Source organism: Carcharhinus amblyrhynchos, chromosome 20, assembly GCF_965287045.1.
Source record: "Carcharhinus amblyrhynchos chromosome 20, sCarAmb.v2.hapA, whole genome shotgun sequence".
In the NCBI taxonomy this organism is placed as follows: domain Eukaryota; kingdom Metazoa; phylum Chordata; class Chondrichthyes; order Carcharhiniformes; family Carcharhinidae; genus Carcharhinus; species Carcharhinus amblyrhynchos.
The window spans coordinates 3,752,594-3,770,651 of NC_137343.1; the positions used below are offsets into that span (position 1 = coordinate 3,752,594).

The 18,058-nt window shown below is 39.5% G+C and overlaps 1 protein-coding gene across 6 annotated transcripts in view; it reads left to right on the forward strand.

Annotated features, from left to right (window-relative positions):
• The window catches only part of sfswap (splicing factor SWAP), a 135,978-nt gene extending 119,467 nt beyond the window's left edge, over positions 1–16,511 (forward strand). For 5 of the 6 annotated variants that reach the window (XM_080207981.1, XM_080207982.1, XM_080207983.1 and 2 more), the window contains exons 18-19: positions 11,422–11,494; positions 12,479–16,511. In XM_080207981.1, coding sequence (XP_080064107.1) covers positions 11,422–11,494; positions 12,479–12,544 — 139 coding nt within the window. In that variant the 3' untranslated portion in view covers positions 12,545–16,511. Of the gene's footprint in view, positions 1–6,675; positions 10,288–11,421; positions 11,495–12,478 lie in introns of all 6 variants that reach the window. The other variant, XR_013889035.1, reaches the window with a different exon arrangement.
• The last annotated feature ends 1,547 nt before the right edge of the window (positions 16,512–18,058 follow it).

The following is an 18,058-nucleotide window of genomic DNA, read 5'->3' on the forward strand; positions in this document are numbered from 1 at the left end:
TTGACTGTTCGTTTAGTAGTGCCATTTGTAAATTTGACCAAGTGGCAGTTCATATCAGAATTCAAGTTGTTTGTGTAGATTAGAATTAATAAGATTCTGATCATTAGGATCTTCTGTTGATTGAATATCTCATTCTGAAACACACTCTGAATCAACTACCTGGTGCTTCCTTTCTCTATCAATTCTTACACACCAGCAACATTTAGCTTTTATTATTAACTGTCACCACCTTGTCTGAGAGCCTTTGACTCAAAGGCTTTATTGAGAAAAAAATGTATGCTATCACATGTTCAATTGAAATGTAACCACCTCCAGAAAATATCAATGCAATTAGTTAGACAGGATCTCCTTTTAAAACTGTTAGCTATCATTTACTTGATTGCTTTCAGATAGTTGATCCTCGTTTTGCTCCTTGTTATATTATTTCTGCAATTATTGTTGCTAAACCAATCAAGCTGTTGTTCTCCAAGTTTGTTTTATTGCCTTTTCTCTGAAAATCAATGATGCACTCTCTTGTTTCTAATCCAGTGAGATCTCCCCTTAATTATTCACTCCCTCATGGTAACAGCCAGCAATAAGTAGCTTTGATCCTTGATCTTACCCAGTGCTCTTGAGTATACCTTCTATGCAAGCTTTGTCAAAGTCAATTGAGGTTAATTGTAGAGCATCATTTAATGGTGACGTGTTACTGTTGTCTCTGGAAGATATTTTCAGGAATGGATATTGTGTTTATTTTCAATTTCAATTCTGTTTAAACCCTTAAGGGTCCGCAATTCTCCTTTGATAATCATCATTGTGATGCTTTGATACTAATGGACGTTCTTGCTGTAACAATTGGCTTTCACAGCACATTCGTTTTTCGTTCCCTCCTTGCCTGCATGAATACTTCCATTTTCTTCTATTTTTCCAGTAGCTTTTTTTAAAAACCCATTTAATGTCCCATTTGTTTAGTCTGGGTATTGATTATTTAAATTCCAGTTTAATCTAGATTAATTGAAATTTCATCATGTCATGACATGTGCCCCTGTTTCCATTCCCTACATTCTACTATCTGGTCCATAAGCTATTCCCAAATACCACAGGTATGATAGCGTACTGGCTTTTGTTGCTGGACTAAAATTCCAGAGGCCTAGATAATATTAGAGACACAAGTTCAGTCCTGCCATAGCAGCTGGGGGAATTTAAATTTGGTTAATTAAATAATTCTGTACTAGTGACCAGAACGTCATGAAAATCAATCTGCTTCACTGATGTCCTTCGGGTAAGGAAATATGCTGTCCTTGTTGTCACTGTAGCGTGGCAGACTCTTTAGGACTCTCTGAAATGGCTTGCAAGCTGCTGAGTTGTATCGAACCACATTGAAAAAGGCTAAAAATAAAGTTAAGACACTGGAAACAACAAAGGGACAGTCAACATTGCCATACCCTCACTAACGTCAGGAGCATGTGCCAAAAAGCTGTTCCACACACTAGTCAGGCAACAATTTGACATCGTCATATTCAGCAACTCATACCTCAAAGCCAATGTCTTCAGTCTCATGGCATTTGGTAAGACATAGGCAAGGAAACGTACTGCTGAAACCTACGACCCTTCCTGAGGTGATTAAATCAGTAGTCCTCCATGTTGAGCATCATTGGATGCACTGATGTTAACAAGAATGAAGAATATATTCTGGATGGTGGACTTCAGTACGCATCATCAAGAGTGGCTGTGTATCACCATTACTGACTGAGATGTTCAGGTCTTGTAGAGTATATTTGACAAACTAAACATGAGGCAGGTCGTGAGAAAACCAATGTGAAGGAAAAATCTGCTTATCCATACTTACCTGCATGTCAGAACATGGTCCCAACGTCATAGTGAGGACACCTGTGTTGTGGGACAGTACTTTCATGCTATGTTGAATCGATTTGGAACAACTCTAGCAGTTCAGAACTGGGCATCCACGTGGCACTGTGGGCCATTCATTGGCAACATGTACTCAACCATAAGTTGTCACCCATGGCCCAGCAAATCCCTCACTCTGCTATTACTATCAAGCTAGGGACTCAACTCTGGTTCAGTGGGGAAGGTATGTGAGCGTGCCAGGAGCAGTGTTGAACGTACCTAAAATGAGGTGCTGAACTGATGAAGTGACAACACAGTACTCGTGCATCCTAAACAGTATGATAAACAAAGCTAAGTGATCGCACATTCAGTGGGTCTGATTGAAGCTCTGTGATCCTGCCACATCCAATCATGAATGGTGGTGGACAATTAAACTATTTACAGGAGAAGGCTTCATGAAGAACCCCAGTTTCCATGATGGTGGAGCACATAACAAAGCTGAAGCATTTGCAACCATCTTCAGTCAGCAGTGATGAGTGGATGATCTGGCTTGGCGTCCGCCTGAGATCCAGCATCACAGATAACCAGTGAATTCGATTCACTCCATGAGATATCAAGAAACAGCATAATCCACTGAATGCAGCATAGAACCTGACAACATCCTGACAGATGCACTGAAGAGCTGTGCTTTAGAATGAGCTGTGTTTTTAACCATGCTGCTCCAATAGAGCTACAACAATGATATCCACCTAAAAAAGTGGAAAGTTACCTGGAGATGTCCTGTTCTCAATAAGTATAACAATTCTAAACTGGCCAATCATCGGTAATGTGAAGGAGGTTTTGTTGACAGTGCTATTTAGCAGCACTTAACCAATAATCTTCTCACTGATTCTCAATTTGCAATCCTACAGGACCATTCAGCTCTGAAGCTTATTAGATCCTCAGTCCAAATATGGAAAAAAGAGTTGAATTCCAGAGGTAAACATGGATGCTCTTTACATCAAAGCAACATTTAACCTTGTGCTCATTGGGAATTGAGAGGGGGTGGGGGGGACATTCCCACTGTTCACTTGTGATAAAGGAAGATGCTTGTGTTTGTTGGAGGCATATCATCTCATCCCCAGGACATTGCTGCAGGAATTCTCAGGGCGGTGCCCTTGCTCCAAACATCTGCAGCTACTTCACCATCCCTCCATCTTTTTTATTTATTTATTAGCCACAAGTAGGCTTACATTGACACTGCAGTGAAATTACTATGAAAATCCCCTAGTCACCACACTCTGGCGCCTGTTTCAGATACACCGAGAATTTAGCATGGCCATTGCATCTAACCAGCACGTCTTTCAAACTGTTGGAGGAAACTGGAGCACCCGGAGGAAGCCCACGCAGGCGCTGAGGCAGCAGTGCTAACCACTGTGCCACCATGCTGCCCATCTTGAGGAATGTTCATTGAATTACACAGTGCGCAGGACCAGTCTCAGCTCAGATACTGAGTATTCCTTGCCAACATACAGCATGACTTGGACGACAAAGTGTGAGGTAACATTTGCATGACACAAGTGCCAGAGAAGGACTGTTCAGCAAGAGAGTCTAACGATCTCCATATGACATTAAATGGCATTGCCATAGCTGCATCCTCTATCATCGACATTTGTGAGGTTACCATGGATCAGAAACTTAACTGGACCAAATGTATAAATAGTGTGGCTACAAAAACAAGTTGGAGACTGGGTATTCTGAGGTGAGTAAGTCACCACCTAACTCCCAGGAATCTTTCTACCATCTACAAAACACAAGTGAGTGATGTATGCTTAAACTGGACCAGATGCTGGGCAACACGACAGCTCAGTGAATATCACTGTTTGCTGTGCAGACACATGGATTTGGGCCAGTGTCTGTGGGAGTTTGCACATTCTCCCTGTGCTTGTGTGGGTTTTGTCTGGGTGCTCCGGTTTCCTCCCACACCCCAAAGATGTGCTATTAGGCTGATTGGAGGTAATAAATTGTCCCTAAATTAGTTTTCCCTCAATGTGGAATGCCATAAGCATAGATAAGGGTCATGGGTGGAGGGGGGACTGGTAATGTTAAAATGGCGGCGCAGGCTCGTTGGGCCAAAGAGCCTGTTTCCTGGGCTGTTTTTGTTCTTTGATGTGATAGAATACCCTCCACTGTCCTGGATGGTTGTGTTTTGTTGGAACTCATCCAGGTAGTAGAAGCCAGCTTGATTGGCACCCCATCCAATGCCTTTACATTCACTTCCTTCACCACCGATACAGTGGCAGCAGTGTGCAGTGTCTACAAGATGCACTGCAGCAACTCACCAAAATCCTTTCCACAGCATCTTCCAAACATGCGATCTCCATCACCTAGAAGAACAAGGGCCACAAATGGATCACCCACAGATTCTCCTCCCAAGTCACCCACCATCCTGACTTGGAGTTATATCATTGTTCCTTTACTGCTTACTCAAAATCATGGAACACCTTCCCTAACAGCACTGTGGGTTAACCTACACCACATAGACTGCAGTGGTTCAAGAAAATGGTTCACCAGCACCCCTTCAAGGACAATCGATGGACATTAGCCAGTGAAGTGCACATTTCAGGAACAAATGAAAAAAAGTCAACGTGTGTCGTCTCTCATTTGAACTATAGTATGCAGCATCAGAATCTTGTTAATTGGTGATTCTTCAGCTTCACTGTGTGGTGAACTGAAACCATTATTTTAAATAGTCCAGCACTGGGTAATTTGCTGTTGATGATAACCTGCAAAGATTGCATTGTTTTTAATGTTGTTGCATTTTTCATTCTTATTTGACCTCTGTGAGATACTTAGTCTTGCAGTAGATGCATCTTGTACTTGGCATTCAGATCAGGCAGGTTTCAAGCCACATCAGTTTGTATCTGAAATTTCTCCTTGTGCTTGCCCATCTCAGGAAATGATGTAATTTTCACCAAACACATAATTCCTTGTTGGAATGGAAGTATCAATTTGTTTGACTGTAAAACCTTAATCAGTGGCCAATCAAAGATTCGTAGCAATCTAGGTAATTGCTTTACATTTGGTGACAAAGCTGCTTTTGTTTGTCGTGCTGCAGTTTTAAGCCTGACTCCTCAAACCAGCGAACACTCTGGTCTTGCTTTACACTCTTGTCTGGCCTCATAATTTGATTATGTCTTCCTGTGTTTTGTTTTCCTTTGGCATGGTTGCCGTTGATTTGTTGAGCATATGAGATGACCATATGACCAGTATGGCTCCTGTATGGTGAATCTTTAGAAGTGTCTTCCTCTTCCCTTACTGCAGCCCCCAAGTTCTAAATTGCTGCCTGTTCCTTGTTTTACTCAAGTTGCACTGCTTCGTTGGTTGAGGAAAACTGAAATCTGCAGGAGGTAGTCTAACATTGCCTTGGTTGAAGTTAATATTAACAGTAATTGGATTTTACAACACACATCTTGCCTTAGCCACTGTTACTGTCCATCAGAATCTCAACTTTTCACACAACCAAATACTATCCCTTGAGAATAGATAGGTTTTAGGTGAATTTTATGGCTGCAGAATGATTGGATTGCTTTATTGTTAATACGACTGTAGTGACAAATGGAAATGTGAACATTAACAGTTGCTCCTTATTGTTGATGTTTTTTCACACTTTTTTAAGACTAGAAAATAAATGAAGCTGCATAGTAATGCAGGCAATTTTTTGAAATCGTATTTTCATATATTGTTACAGTAGGATAATAGGAAAATTTAATAAGCAGGCATTTGGTTAGGAAATCTTAAGAAGCCTGCCATTTAAATAGAGTATTGCTTCTGTAGTACTGTTTTCTTGTCAGTCCTTATGAACTTGCATTGCTATGATTGCATCTTTTGCAGTCCTCCCCTTGACACTCATATTTCCAACATGGTAATAAGGGCTGCACTCCACTGTCTCAATGCTTTGAGGTGCATGAGCCCTTAATAAAACCTCACCTACCAGCTCCAATGTGACAGCTTGGGGCTGGCTGTTCCCTAAGTACTTATAACACTTGGATGTGTGAATGGCTCAGGTTATTTCCTCACGTGCTGTCTGGAGATGCGCTTTCTGCAGTTACTGCTTATACCCCATTCCAGAGTATAATTGGAGCATTGGACAGCCATATTTTAGCAATAGCATAAACATATGATAAATTCAAATATTGGACTTCATTTTGACATCTGTTAGCAATTTTTGAATGTGTCATGAAATTAAACAATAGAATACAGGATCACTGTCATTTGACTCCACTGAAACATATATACAAAGCCTGTGCAAATCAAATATTGCCAGTCTCACTTGGGGATGCATGCTCAGGATACACTGGTTATAGTTTTAATTCAATTAGCAAACAATTCTTATTAACTTTGTGTCATACTGTCCAGTTTTTGGGTAAATATTGTATTCAATTGTATCATGTTTTAATCAGGTTAATGGCTGAGTGAGCTTTATTGTGTATTTTTATTTCTAATGTAATGATCTGAAGATGGCAATTGTATATATGTGGGGGCTACATGCGGCAGAGGGTAGAAGACTTCTGTGATGTTCCGGTGACACAGCTGCCCTTTGTTTTCTTTGCATGAGAGTGCCATTGTTTAGTAGTTGACTTTGTGTTTCTTATCCCCTACAAATGCTTTGTCAATGAGTTCACCAGTATTGGGATGTGTGCTCTGCACCTTGAACTACTTTAAGAGATTCAAATGAGCCTTTTAAGGTGTAAAATGTGCTGCTCGTGTCACTGGACCTTCCTGATTTCTGACCACTTATGACCGCTGCCGCCTCTGCCTTCTCGTGGGACTCAATTTATTATCCTGTACCCACTACCAACTTTTCAGGGAGAACCTAGAAAGAAAGACTGAAAACATGGAAACAAATTTTAGAAGATTGGATGGCAGGCCGCGACGCAGAGCAATACAGGAGTGTCAGCCTATACAACACCAGACATGCCATGAGTGAGCCCAGGGAGTCCTGTTCATTATGGGGAAAAAATAAAAGCTCAAGAAGCACTCCCAGAGGGTTGACCATGATAGGTCTAGGGAACAAAGCAGGTCTAAGGCTTTACCCGAGAAGTCCTCTGTGCCATTTCAGTCAACTAACACTGGTACAGTGGACTCCCGAGGAGATTCTTAACCCTCTGGTCCTACCTCAGCAATTAGGTTTCATCTCTGCATTGGCTGTATCAGTGCATTCTCAGCACATACTCACACATCTGTTTCTTTTGTTAATTTGTGCTAAGACCAATTTCTTGATTAGAGTCAAGTAAAATAACAAGGGTTAAGTAAAACAACCTCAACATAGACCTTTGGTTGTCAAGATAAAAGTGGTCCCCAGTGGTTTTGGATCAGTGAATAATTTTGCATAATTTCTAAAGTGCTTTTAGTATCGTCTGACTTGATGTGGGAAATTGTGATTCAGTAGGCGTAAGTAAATTGGTTAAAGACATGTACTGCTCACAAGTGGCCATAGCCTAAGTAGAGTCTGATTGGGTGGTAGAATGAGTAAAATAAATTTCCGCGCAATCCAGACCCTTTAAGAATCAGGGATTGGGAAGTGATAAGTGCTGAAGTCACATTTGCCTTGAATGTCCGACTGTTAAAGAACCCAGCTCAGGATATGGGTTCTTAAGGCTCGTAATGAAATCTGTCTTGTTAATTTTTCAGGAATTCCATTTCTTGATGCTCCAGAAAGGTTATCTACAATCCAGCTCATGAAAGCTGGTTGTGTTTCTGCTTGAATTTGTTGAATTCTCTAATGTTAGTGAGTCTGAAGGTTTGAAAAGAATCAGTTGTAGCACTGTTACTTCATTGGTACATTAAGAATTCTGTTTACTTTTAGCAATTTGAGATATTTGTAATTAAATTGGGAGTGTAGGTTCAAACCTCATGTTCTTGGGTATTGTGGTACTCATAATGATCCAGAATGCCAAGTCAGAGCTTTCCTGCTCTCAGTTGTAAATCTGAGCTGACACATTGTTGGCCATCAGTTGACACGTCACTTTTCAAACTATGCCTATAGTGAAATTGTGACAGATTTCCAGTTACTGCTAAAGTTATGGACAGAAAGAGTCATACTATTCAGATGGAGGATCTTTAGGTTTGGGTGCATGCAAGAATAAAGTATCCCTCCAGGGGATCCTTTATATGAGAATGGTATCATGCCATATATCATCTGCTATTTCTGTTTAAATGCCATCAGTACTTGTTCAGAGAGAGACTGTTGAAGCATTTGATGTATAGAACTGTGTACTGTCAGGCATTACTTGGGATACTTGAACCAAGATGTGCAGGTCTCAGCTTGATGGCAACACAGAATGGTCTTTATAACATTGATCCATTGTAGTAGACTCAAGAGTTTATGATAGGACTATTTGAGGTGCATTCCTGAAACTAAACTTTCTCGAGACACAGATGCAACTTCCACATCACCATCTTGCTGTTCCATAGCAAGATCCAATGTAATTTTCTTGATAAATATGGCCTTTGGACTGTTCCCCAGTACAGGTGGCATGTAGACATAAGGCAGTGCCAGCTGGGTGACTGGTGTTTGCAGTTTCAGAGCCTCCTATTGGGCAGCATTTCACTACATCTATGGGATTAGATCTCAGAGATTACAGTCTATTAGCCAAAGTCGGATATAGAATGTATACATTTATGATGAAGCAGCTGTTTCTCAAGTAGAATTATTCAAAAGTGGATCTGCTGATAAGAAACAGTGATGGCTGGTTGCATGGGTTCAACTTAAAAGCAGGAACTTTTCAACAAGCTTCACTTCTCTAAGGCAAAAAGGGTTTTTTATTTAGTTTTTTTTATTCATCCTATACCCATCTTCCCATGTGAAGATTTCCTACTGGTCACTTAAGATGTGATTTTCGCGCCACTTCAAGCAAAGGGCATCCTTTCCATTTTGCTTTTTCAATTGCCATAGTCAGTTTTCCAAATTGAAGGTACAGAGATGGATTTTTCAACCCTTCTCGGCCATCCTCTTTTGATAGCTTACTTATTAAAAAGAACCGACACAAAGCACATTGCTCTAGATTTAATAGAAATGATAATAGTCTCCAGAAGCATGTGATGCCGGCTGAAAAGATTCACTCCAGTTACAATAAACCTCTTATTAGGGAATAGTTAACTTTGCTGAATTAAAGCTGGTTCTATACCAGCTTATACAGCTGCTATGGAAGTTTCTATTCATCTTTTGACCATTCATTCAGACTGTTGAGTGAAGTCGCCTTTTATGAAAGGAACTTCAGAATCTAGGCTATCCCACAAACCATGTTTGTGGTTCAGATCTTTGTTTGTTGCAAAGATTGCAGCATTCTGTAGGCTCGTGGAATGGCTATTTATAGTTTTGATGAAGTAGAGATTTCCATCGTCTGATCTGACCCCAAATAATTCCAAAATTACTTTCCAAAATTTATTCTCCTTCAGGATTTCACTTTTTCTTCACTTCTCCAAGTTAGTGGACATTGAATATTAAGAGAATAAGCTAAATTTAAAAAAAAGGTTAAATGTTTTCTGAAAAAAGCATTTTTTTAATTAGTTTCACAAATAGGGTCACATTAACACTGCAGTGAAGCTAGTTTGAAAATCTCCTAGTTGCCACACTCTAGCTCCTGTTCGGGTACACAGGAAAAATTTAGAAGGCGTGTGCACCTAACCAGTACATCTTTCGGACTGTGGGAGGAAACAGAGTATCCGGAGGAAACCCACGCAGACACGGGGACAACGTGCAGCCTCTGCACAGACAGTGACCCAAGTCAGGAATCGAACCCAGGTCCCTGGCACTGTGAGGTAACAGTGCTAACCACTGTGCCACCGTGCTGCCCAATTATTGCCCACATTGAGAGAATCAGTTTTTGAGAATCAAAAAACACATGGTGAGAGCTGAAAGAAGATGCTCCAATTTAGCATCTGTAAAACTATTAATACTAGGACCAGTGCTGATAGTTTCACTCAGCAAAGGGGACATGAACTTGGGAAATTAGTCCAGAATGCAAATTTAAGTCTGATAGTGAGTAGCAGTGTCAGTAGATCAGAATGAATTGGTTTATGGAGGATAATGAATGAAGAAGAAAATAAGATGACCTATCTCTGGTTGGGTCTTTTATTTGTTTGATTGACTTATCCTCCAGAGACCAATATTTTGCCCTCTTCCTCCTTTGTCCCCCTGATCTGGGAGTATGGGCTTGTTGTGCTTTTTGTTAATATTTTTTAAAAAATTAGCTGCCTCAGCTGTACTGGCACTACTTCCTTGGTTTGAAAACAACTAAAGGAATGTTCCAGAGCAAAATTTATATACTATAAAGAATGGGAAGGTCATTTGACCATGAAATCAAATTGTGAAGGGGCACTGCCCCTGTGCTTTATTTTCCCCTCCATTCAACTGGGCTTGTTCATTGGTATGTGAAGGATAATTTCATTTGAAGATTGGAGAAGACCTTACTAGAGGTAGGTCACCTAACTTTGATAACAGACGCGATTAGAGATAGCAAAAATATACTTTGAAAAGATTTTACCCCCTAACAGCCTGTTTGCAAATTATGTAATAAGTTAAAATGAATTGAAAAATTTATGTTAAGTTGCACAAGCATAAACAGTTAATTTGGCATTATACTCGAATTACAGCAAAAGCAATTGATTTTATGATTACTATGCCTCTCTTTAGATTAAACAGTATTAAAATATTTTCACCAACCTGATTACATATTAGGGCAAATCTTATTTTGTATCAATTCTGATTTTGCCATCTTTGATTTACAATATGATTCTTTTTATTTTCACATTAACCACATTTTCTAGGACCTGCTGGTTCTCTTCCTCCTCACCCACTCACCCCAGTATTTTCTTCATCATTCAGTGTTTAAAATAAAATAGAGAAATTCAATTTCGGTATTTAGTTCCCATTGATAATTTAATTTTAACCACTCGCTGTTTATTTTAGCATTTATTGATGCAGATAAATGTTCTACGTTTAATGTTAAATGTTTTTCACTTGCTAACAACTTTACCCAAACTAATTATATTTTTGAAGTGTTCATTAATATGTCAAGCTATGGAGTTTTGATTGATATAAAGTCACATGAACAGGCTACTTGGCTAGCATGTTAAAATTGACTTAACACTTTCCTGTTCTAAAAGTGTTCTGCTGACATTATTCCAGCTTTGTATTATGTAAATATGAACATCAAATAGCGGGCAAAGACCCAGTTGTCGTAAACTGAGAACAAAGCTCAAATTGTCAATAGAACATAGATTGAACTATGTTCTTAAATATAATGCTGGATAAGTTTCTACCCTGCAACACAGTTCTCCATTCTTGTAAATCTTGCATTTTTTTGTTTCCCTACCATTACTTGGCAAGCATGATAGAAATTGCACATTATAGGCACAAGGTTTGTAACAGGAGATAATGAGGTGGGCTCCAGAGATACTTTGCATTGTATGAATGATGAAACAGTGCTAAATGTTTCCTGATACAGTATAATTGGGATCCTGTTGCAAAACGCAAACAAAACATTGCATACAAATGATCTCACTTCCAATGCAAAAATATCAAAATATAATTTTTCCCTCCATTTTTAGGGGCGGCTCTCAGGAAAAGGATGAAACAGCATCTCCAGAATTGATATCTACGATGCAGAGTAAAATAACTCAGGTATGAATTCCTAACAAAAGTTTTAAAATTATTATTCTTGGAATACAGGTGCTGCCAGCGCGGCTTCCATTTATTGCCCATTTTTAATTATTGTTGAGAAGGTTTGGTGGGTCTCCCTATGCTGCAGTAATGGGGTCCTTCTACCTGAGTATAAAACTTCAAAGGTTGCAGGTGAGTGAGTAGTTTATACAAAGAGTGCCTTAGTCTCTTAGGCTCCCTGGTGGGTTTGATTACACTGGAATTAAAGGAAATGTGTAAGTGGATGATATTCTTTCAAGCATTGTATCTGCTGATAACTGGATAATCAGAAGCTTTTTTTCTGGGTAGTCAGAAGCTTTTTTGAATAGTCAGAAGCTTTTTCCCAGGGTGGAACAGTCAATTACCAGGGGGCACAGGTTTAAGGTGCGAGGAGCAAGATTTAAAGGAGATGCACAAGGCACAGAGGGGATGGGTGCCTTGAACTCACTGCCAGGAGAGGTAGTGGAAGCAGATATGATCGTGACTTTTAAGGGGCGTCTTGACAAATACATGAATAGGATGGGAATAGAGGGATATGGTCCCTTGAAGGGTAGGGGATTTTAGTTCAGACGGGTAGCATGATTGATACAGGTTTGGAGGGCCGAAGGGTCTGTTCCTGCACTGTAATTTTGTTTGTTCTTTGTTCATAGTGATGATGTGATCACTAAGGCTGGGTCAAATTTCCAATGGTTCAACAATAACTACATTTCAGAAGTACTTAATTGGTTATAAAGGGCATTGGAACAGTCTGAAGTTGTGTGCATTGCTATTTCGATGTAAGATATGTGGGTTAGATGGATTAGATGTGGGAAATGCGAGGAGTTATGGGGATAAGGCAGGGGTGAGGGTTTGGTTAAGATACTCTGTCAGAGAGTCGGTGCAGATTGGATGGGTTGAATGGCCTTATAGGGATTTTAGTATTTATCTTTGAGCAGATATTTCATTCTATCTTTTCCTTTTGTGTAGGATCTAATGGCCAAAGTGAGAGAAATGCTGGCTTCTTCAAAAGATGTACAAACCAATGTGTCCTGAACAAAAAAAACACGCAGGCCCTGCAAGAAGACGAGGATCCGAAGTGGCTTCACAAGAAGCTTGAACTGTCTTGTTGCAAGGACTAATTTATTTAGACAATTTGGGCAGAATTCCACTTTGGCAAAAACTCTTTTTTTGTATAGCTCATTTTGATAGTACAGTTTGAACTGAGATCTTATTCCATTGTTACTGTTTTGCAATTCCCCCTCTCCTGTTCTTGAACACCACAAACTCCACATGCTCTGGGGCATCAGAATTTCAAACAGGAACTCTGAAAAGTTTGGTGGTGCCCTTTGTGTTGAGCACCAGAAAGTAGCTGCCTACAATCATTTGTGATTACCAGACAGGAGCTTAGCTTATCCTTCTGTGAAGGAGTTTTACTACTTAATATCTACAAAGATGAGGTAACATCTCATTTTGTAAATTTGAAGAGTTCTCTTGATGCTTGCAGTTTCAGCCTTGGAACAGGTTGCACAGACTAGCCTTGAAGACCAGGAGAAGCACGCTGGAACATACCATCAGCATTACTTATGATACAATGTGTATCAACCATTGAAAACGTTGCATTTATTTAAACCAATACATATAAATTTACTTTAAATTCACACCCTAAAGACAGTGTGAGAGGGCTCCAGTAAAGTTTTCAACCTCAGTGATGCAAATCTATTGAAATATTAAAGGTAATTTATTTGTTTAGAATAATGGTTAAAGATTTATTTGTAAAAAGTGTTCAAATATTTTGCCTACTTGAAAAGGTTATTTCAAGTTAGGATTCAGTTGGTACTTTGTGTTTAAAAGTTGCCTATTTTGGCATAGTAGCCTCTCATTAACTCACAGCCCTGCCATTTTGATGCTGTTGCAGTTCTTTTCCACTATGAATAGTTGCAGTGATGTCACCTGACAAGTTTGGAGGAGAGGGTGTTGTCTGACAGGGTAAACATGATTTAACCGATTGCATATTTGGTCAAGCAAAAACATGAATTAATGTTTTGCTCACTCTTGTACAATACTGATACCGGCCAAGGTTTATTCACGAAGGCACACTTTCTCAATCTTGCCCTTTGCCTGAGGTGTGATGATCCTCAGGTTAAATCACTGCCAGTCACAACCTATGGTCATCTGGGACTATGGCTACTTTATCTTCAGGACATTGATATGATCCTCCGTTTATTTGTACGACATTTTTCAGCTAATGGAAGCTCGATGTTTATAGGGCTGGATCTGAGTGACTGGAAATATCTATGATCAGTGTTATATCCATGCCACTCACCTACTTTTTAGTGGATCTGTTAACTGCATAAACCACAATAGCAACACAACATTGTATTTATTTTTTTAAATGCTTGATTTATTTTTGTTTCATTTATTATATGCCACATCATTTAGCCGGGAAGATACAGCAAAGCATCTCTTGAGAATATTAAGCTGGTAATATATATGGAGCATCCTTTGTAGCGGCCTGAAGATATCTTTCACCTTGGTACCAGTTTCCTGGTGCTGTCAAAATCTGGGAGTAACCTTCCGTATAAATTTTCAAGGCTACTTTCCGATCTAGTTCAGTTTTCATTTAATTGGTTTCTTGACATACCCCTTCTCTTTGTTTAAAATCTTTCCAGGTTTCAGAAGTGCCTTTGCTGTCATTAATGTCTACACTTGGCTGCCTAGGTGATTGCACTGTTGATTATATGATGTTTTTGATAACCCTTCTGAGGAAGGTTAAAGAACAAGCTCCCATTTCAGTTGCAAGAGGTAATCAGGGAAATTTGGGACCCACAGGTAAGAGCAACTAAAATTATATCACATTTTTATGCTTGCAAGAAAGTGGAAGAACTAAAGGACCAGTTATATTCCTCCTTGCGCGATGGAATATATTCCGTGCCTCACTGAGTAAATGTCTCGGAGTCATGTACTGAGGGTATTTCTCCACATGGTTCTTTGTGGCACTGTCAAAGTGGGCAGCGGGTTGGCACAGCCCCAATTTTCTTGATACTAGTACAGTAAATTTTATCAATTCGTTAGTATAATTTCTTTTAACCCTGTTCAAACCTAATAACCACGCTATAATTGGATCACCCTGACACTAGCCTCATGGTGTTTAAAACCATATACATAAAATTGGGTACACGACATAATGTGTTTGATTCTTTGTTGAATTGTTATTAGCATGGTTGGCTCCTGGAATTTTATAATTCCTGTGTTTTAGCTCCCTGAATAAAAAGATATTAGTGAGTTAGCGAAACACGCAGTGGCTTCAGAGCCTAACAGCACAATTCCAGTTAAGAGAAAATAGCCTATCTAGAATTACCTATAATTCTCAAGGTAGTTCTTCAGTCACCTGAGATAAAGGTGAGGAAACAAGAACGTGTACATATCCAAAGAAATATTTTCCTACTGAAGAAGGTTCCACTGCATGACTGCTCTGAAAGAAGAGAATGGAAGGTAGATAGTACAGATTTCTAGCTTGAAAAAAATTCAAGACAGGATGGCATACCATGTCCTCTGGCTTGCGAAGATTATTAAAGGATGAAGAATAATACGTTAGAGGTGAGTTACCAGCCCTTAGTCTTTGTATAACATTTTGGAAGAACTAAAGAGTCCACTCAAACTGTATAGTGATGGCAGTACAGCATACACAGTCATCTTAAAATTTGTAATTAATCCCTTGCCATAACCCTCGTCATGTTTGGTAAGTCAGACTACTGAAAGGCTTGGTTTGAGTAAAAGATTCAAATTGAATTATTTAATATTTTATAAGTGATGAATTTAATTTTTGAATGAGCAGACTTAGATTAATACTTTTACTTGTTGCTCTTTTCAAGCCCCCAGCAGTGTTATCAGCTCTGCTTATTCAGACATACCAAGGATTCTGAAAGCAGTTGTACTTGGTTAATAGACTCATGGGACATTTAAAGCAATTCTCAAAGATACACTCTTTCAACCCACTTACTCCTTCATATCTCAGCTTTTTAAGTTTCTTTTGAGTTCCTTCATTTATATTCTGTATGGAGAAAATTCCATTGGGATTTTCTGATGAGGTTGAAGCACGTTAGCAGGAAGGTTTGTTCCAGGAATAGGTTTCATGGCCGAGTGTGCTTTTGTACCTCTTAGTCTCATTAGGGTAAAATATTCTGATCTCATACACTTGATAAATAGAACTAAACCCAGGATCACATTGAAAATGATCAATTTCATTCTAACAACGTGTGTTTTATGATTTCATTGTTAAATTTTTAGATGCTTTAACAAACTTGAACTACTTTGTTTTGATTATTTTGCTGTCAATCTCTTGGATAAATCTGCAGGGAAGTTGCAAAATTGTTTAACCTGTTCATTGTGAACTGTCCAGAAGCAGCCACTGAAAATGGAATCCCTCAAAGTGAGGGGCCTTTATTCATACAAGTATAATTTCAAATTTATAATGTACATAACTTCTTGCACTTTCAATGAGCTACAAACTGCTGTGGCATCAGTGTTCTTGAGCATTGTGGTAGCCATGAACACCAAAGCAAGCACCAGCCTTTTCGAGGAGAAGGGAAACAATTGTGGGCAGTTCCACATGTGGTGTACATGGCAGTAAAATATATCCTTATCAAAGGGAGGAGAGAGTCTGCATTCGATAGCACCTTATCACATCTTGAATGCCCAAAACATCTCATGCGATGAAGTGGGGTCGTTGTATATGCAAATGCAGCAGCCAGCTCCATGCAGCAATAAGATGAGTACTCAGTTAATTTGTTTAAATGGCTTGCAATTTGAAACATGTGTTCCATCCTTAATCATTACATATGTAATGTTCTGTGCCATCTGTTACCAAGTTACATTTCCTATAGATCTACTTCACTTTCTTTCACCTGCCTTCACCCACCCCTTCCCCCATTTGTGGTTGCATAATGCAATATGAGGTTTGGAGCCCTGTAAAAGACGGGTGTGCTTAAAAATTGTAAATAAATGACTTTTATTAACTTTCTAGCAGTGCAACTTGTCAGTTCAATTTTAAAACCTGCACATAATATATTTAAGCAAACTTCAATGTTTTTATCTTTTTTTTCCTAAACTTGGTCTGACCTGTCTGAACGATTAAGCATTTAATCCTTTGGCGCGGGTATGTCTACCTCAGATGTTTTGTGGCTTCTGATTTCTCTTCGCCCCACCCTCTCCCCCCAAAGTTGCTGACTGTGTTCCTGGAATCCAGAATCCATGGATGCCACTCACCCTTTGGTATTATCTTCCTATATGGTTCCCTTACTATGAGAATTTGGGTGGCAGGCCTAAGTAAGGGCAATGCAACCAAGCCTAATCCAGGCATTCACCTTTCCAACACTGCTCATTGGACAGCCATGAGGAGCAGCTATCTGCCAATAGCTTTACCTTAGCTACTGAGCCTACTGAAGTCCAGTGCAGTGCCTCAGCCTCTGCCCTCAGTTGAGATCACATATCTACCACTTGCATCGTGGCCTAGCATGCAGTAAGTTTCTGTTCTTGCATGACTGCAGTTTTCATGGTGAAAGCAATCATAGTAATAGCATACGTTCAAAGACTTAAATATCTTGATTCATTGAAGAGCATCTACTTAAATCAATACTCAGTTAGATATTTCATTCCCCCTAATCAAACTCAGTGTAGCTGCGCAAAATGTTATTTGCCAACTGAAAATGTGCACTTAAACCTGTATAATCAATATTGCAGTTGCGGGAGACTGTTTTATTGAGTCAATGTTCAGAACCATTGGTGATACAAAGCAAAAAGCTGTAAATTTAAAAACAAAACTGAGTCATATAATGTTAATTTAATCTTGTTCAGGCTTGTAGTTGATGCTGACCGTGAATACTATTCAGTTATCGGTTTTTGAATTGACTATTCTTTCATAGTGGAGAAGCCTTAATTTGCTAAGTGATTCTTGAGTGTAAGTTGGTTCTTAAAGGTTTCATAAAGAAACGCTCTGGTCTCCCTCTCTTAGAATCAGAGAATCATGCAGCGCAGAAGAGGCCCTTTGGCTGATTGAGTCCATTCTGACACATTAGAAAACCTGAATTCCTACCTAATCCCATCATCCCAGGTCAGGGATAGGTGTGTAAACATTCTAGAGAATGTAGGTCAGGGATAGATGTGTAAATGTTCTAGAGAATTGTCAGTACATCAAAGGAGTAAGTGTTGGGTATTATAAATTGCATTAAGGTAGACAAGTCCCTGGGGCTGGGTGGGATCTATCCCAGGTTACTGCGGGAGGCAAGGGAAGAAGTAGCTGGGGCTTTAACAGTATTTTCACAACCTCTTTGTCCACAGGCGAGGAGCCAGAGGACTGGAGAATAGCTAATGTTGTTCCCTTGTTTAAGAAAGGAAGCAGGGATAATTCAGGAATTTATAGGCCTGTTGTCAGTGGTGGGGAGCTTTTGGAGAAGATACTGAGGGACAGGATTTATGCACATTTAGAAGAAAACGGATAGTTAGTGACAGGCAGCATGGTTTTGTACGGGGAAGGTCACGTCTCACCAACTTGATTGAGTTTTTTGAAGA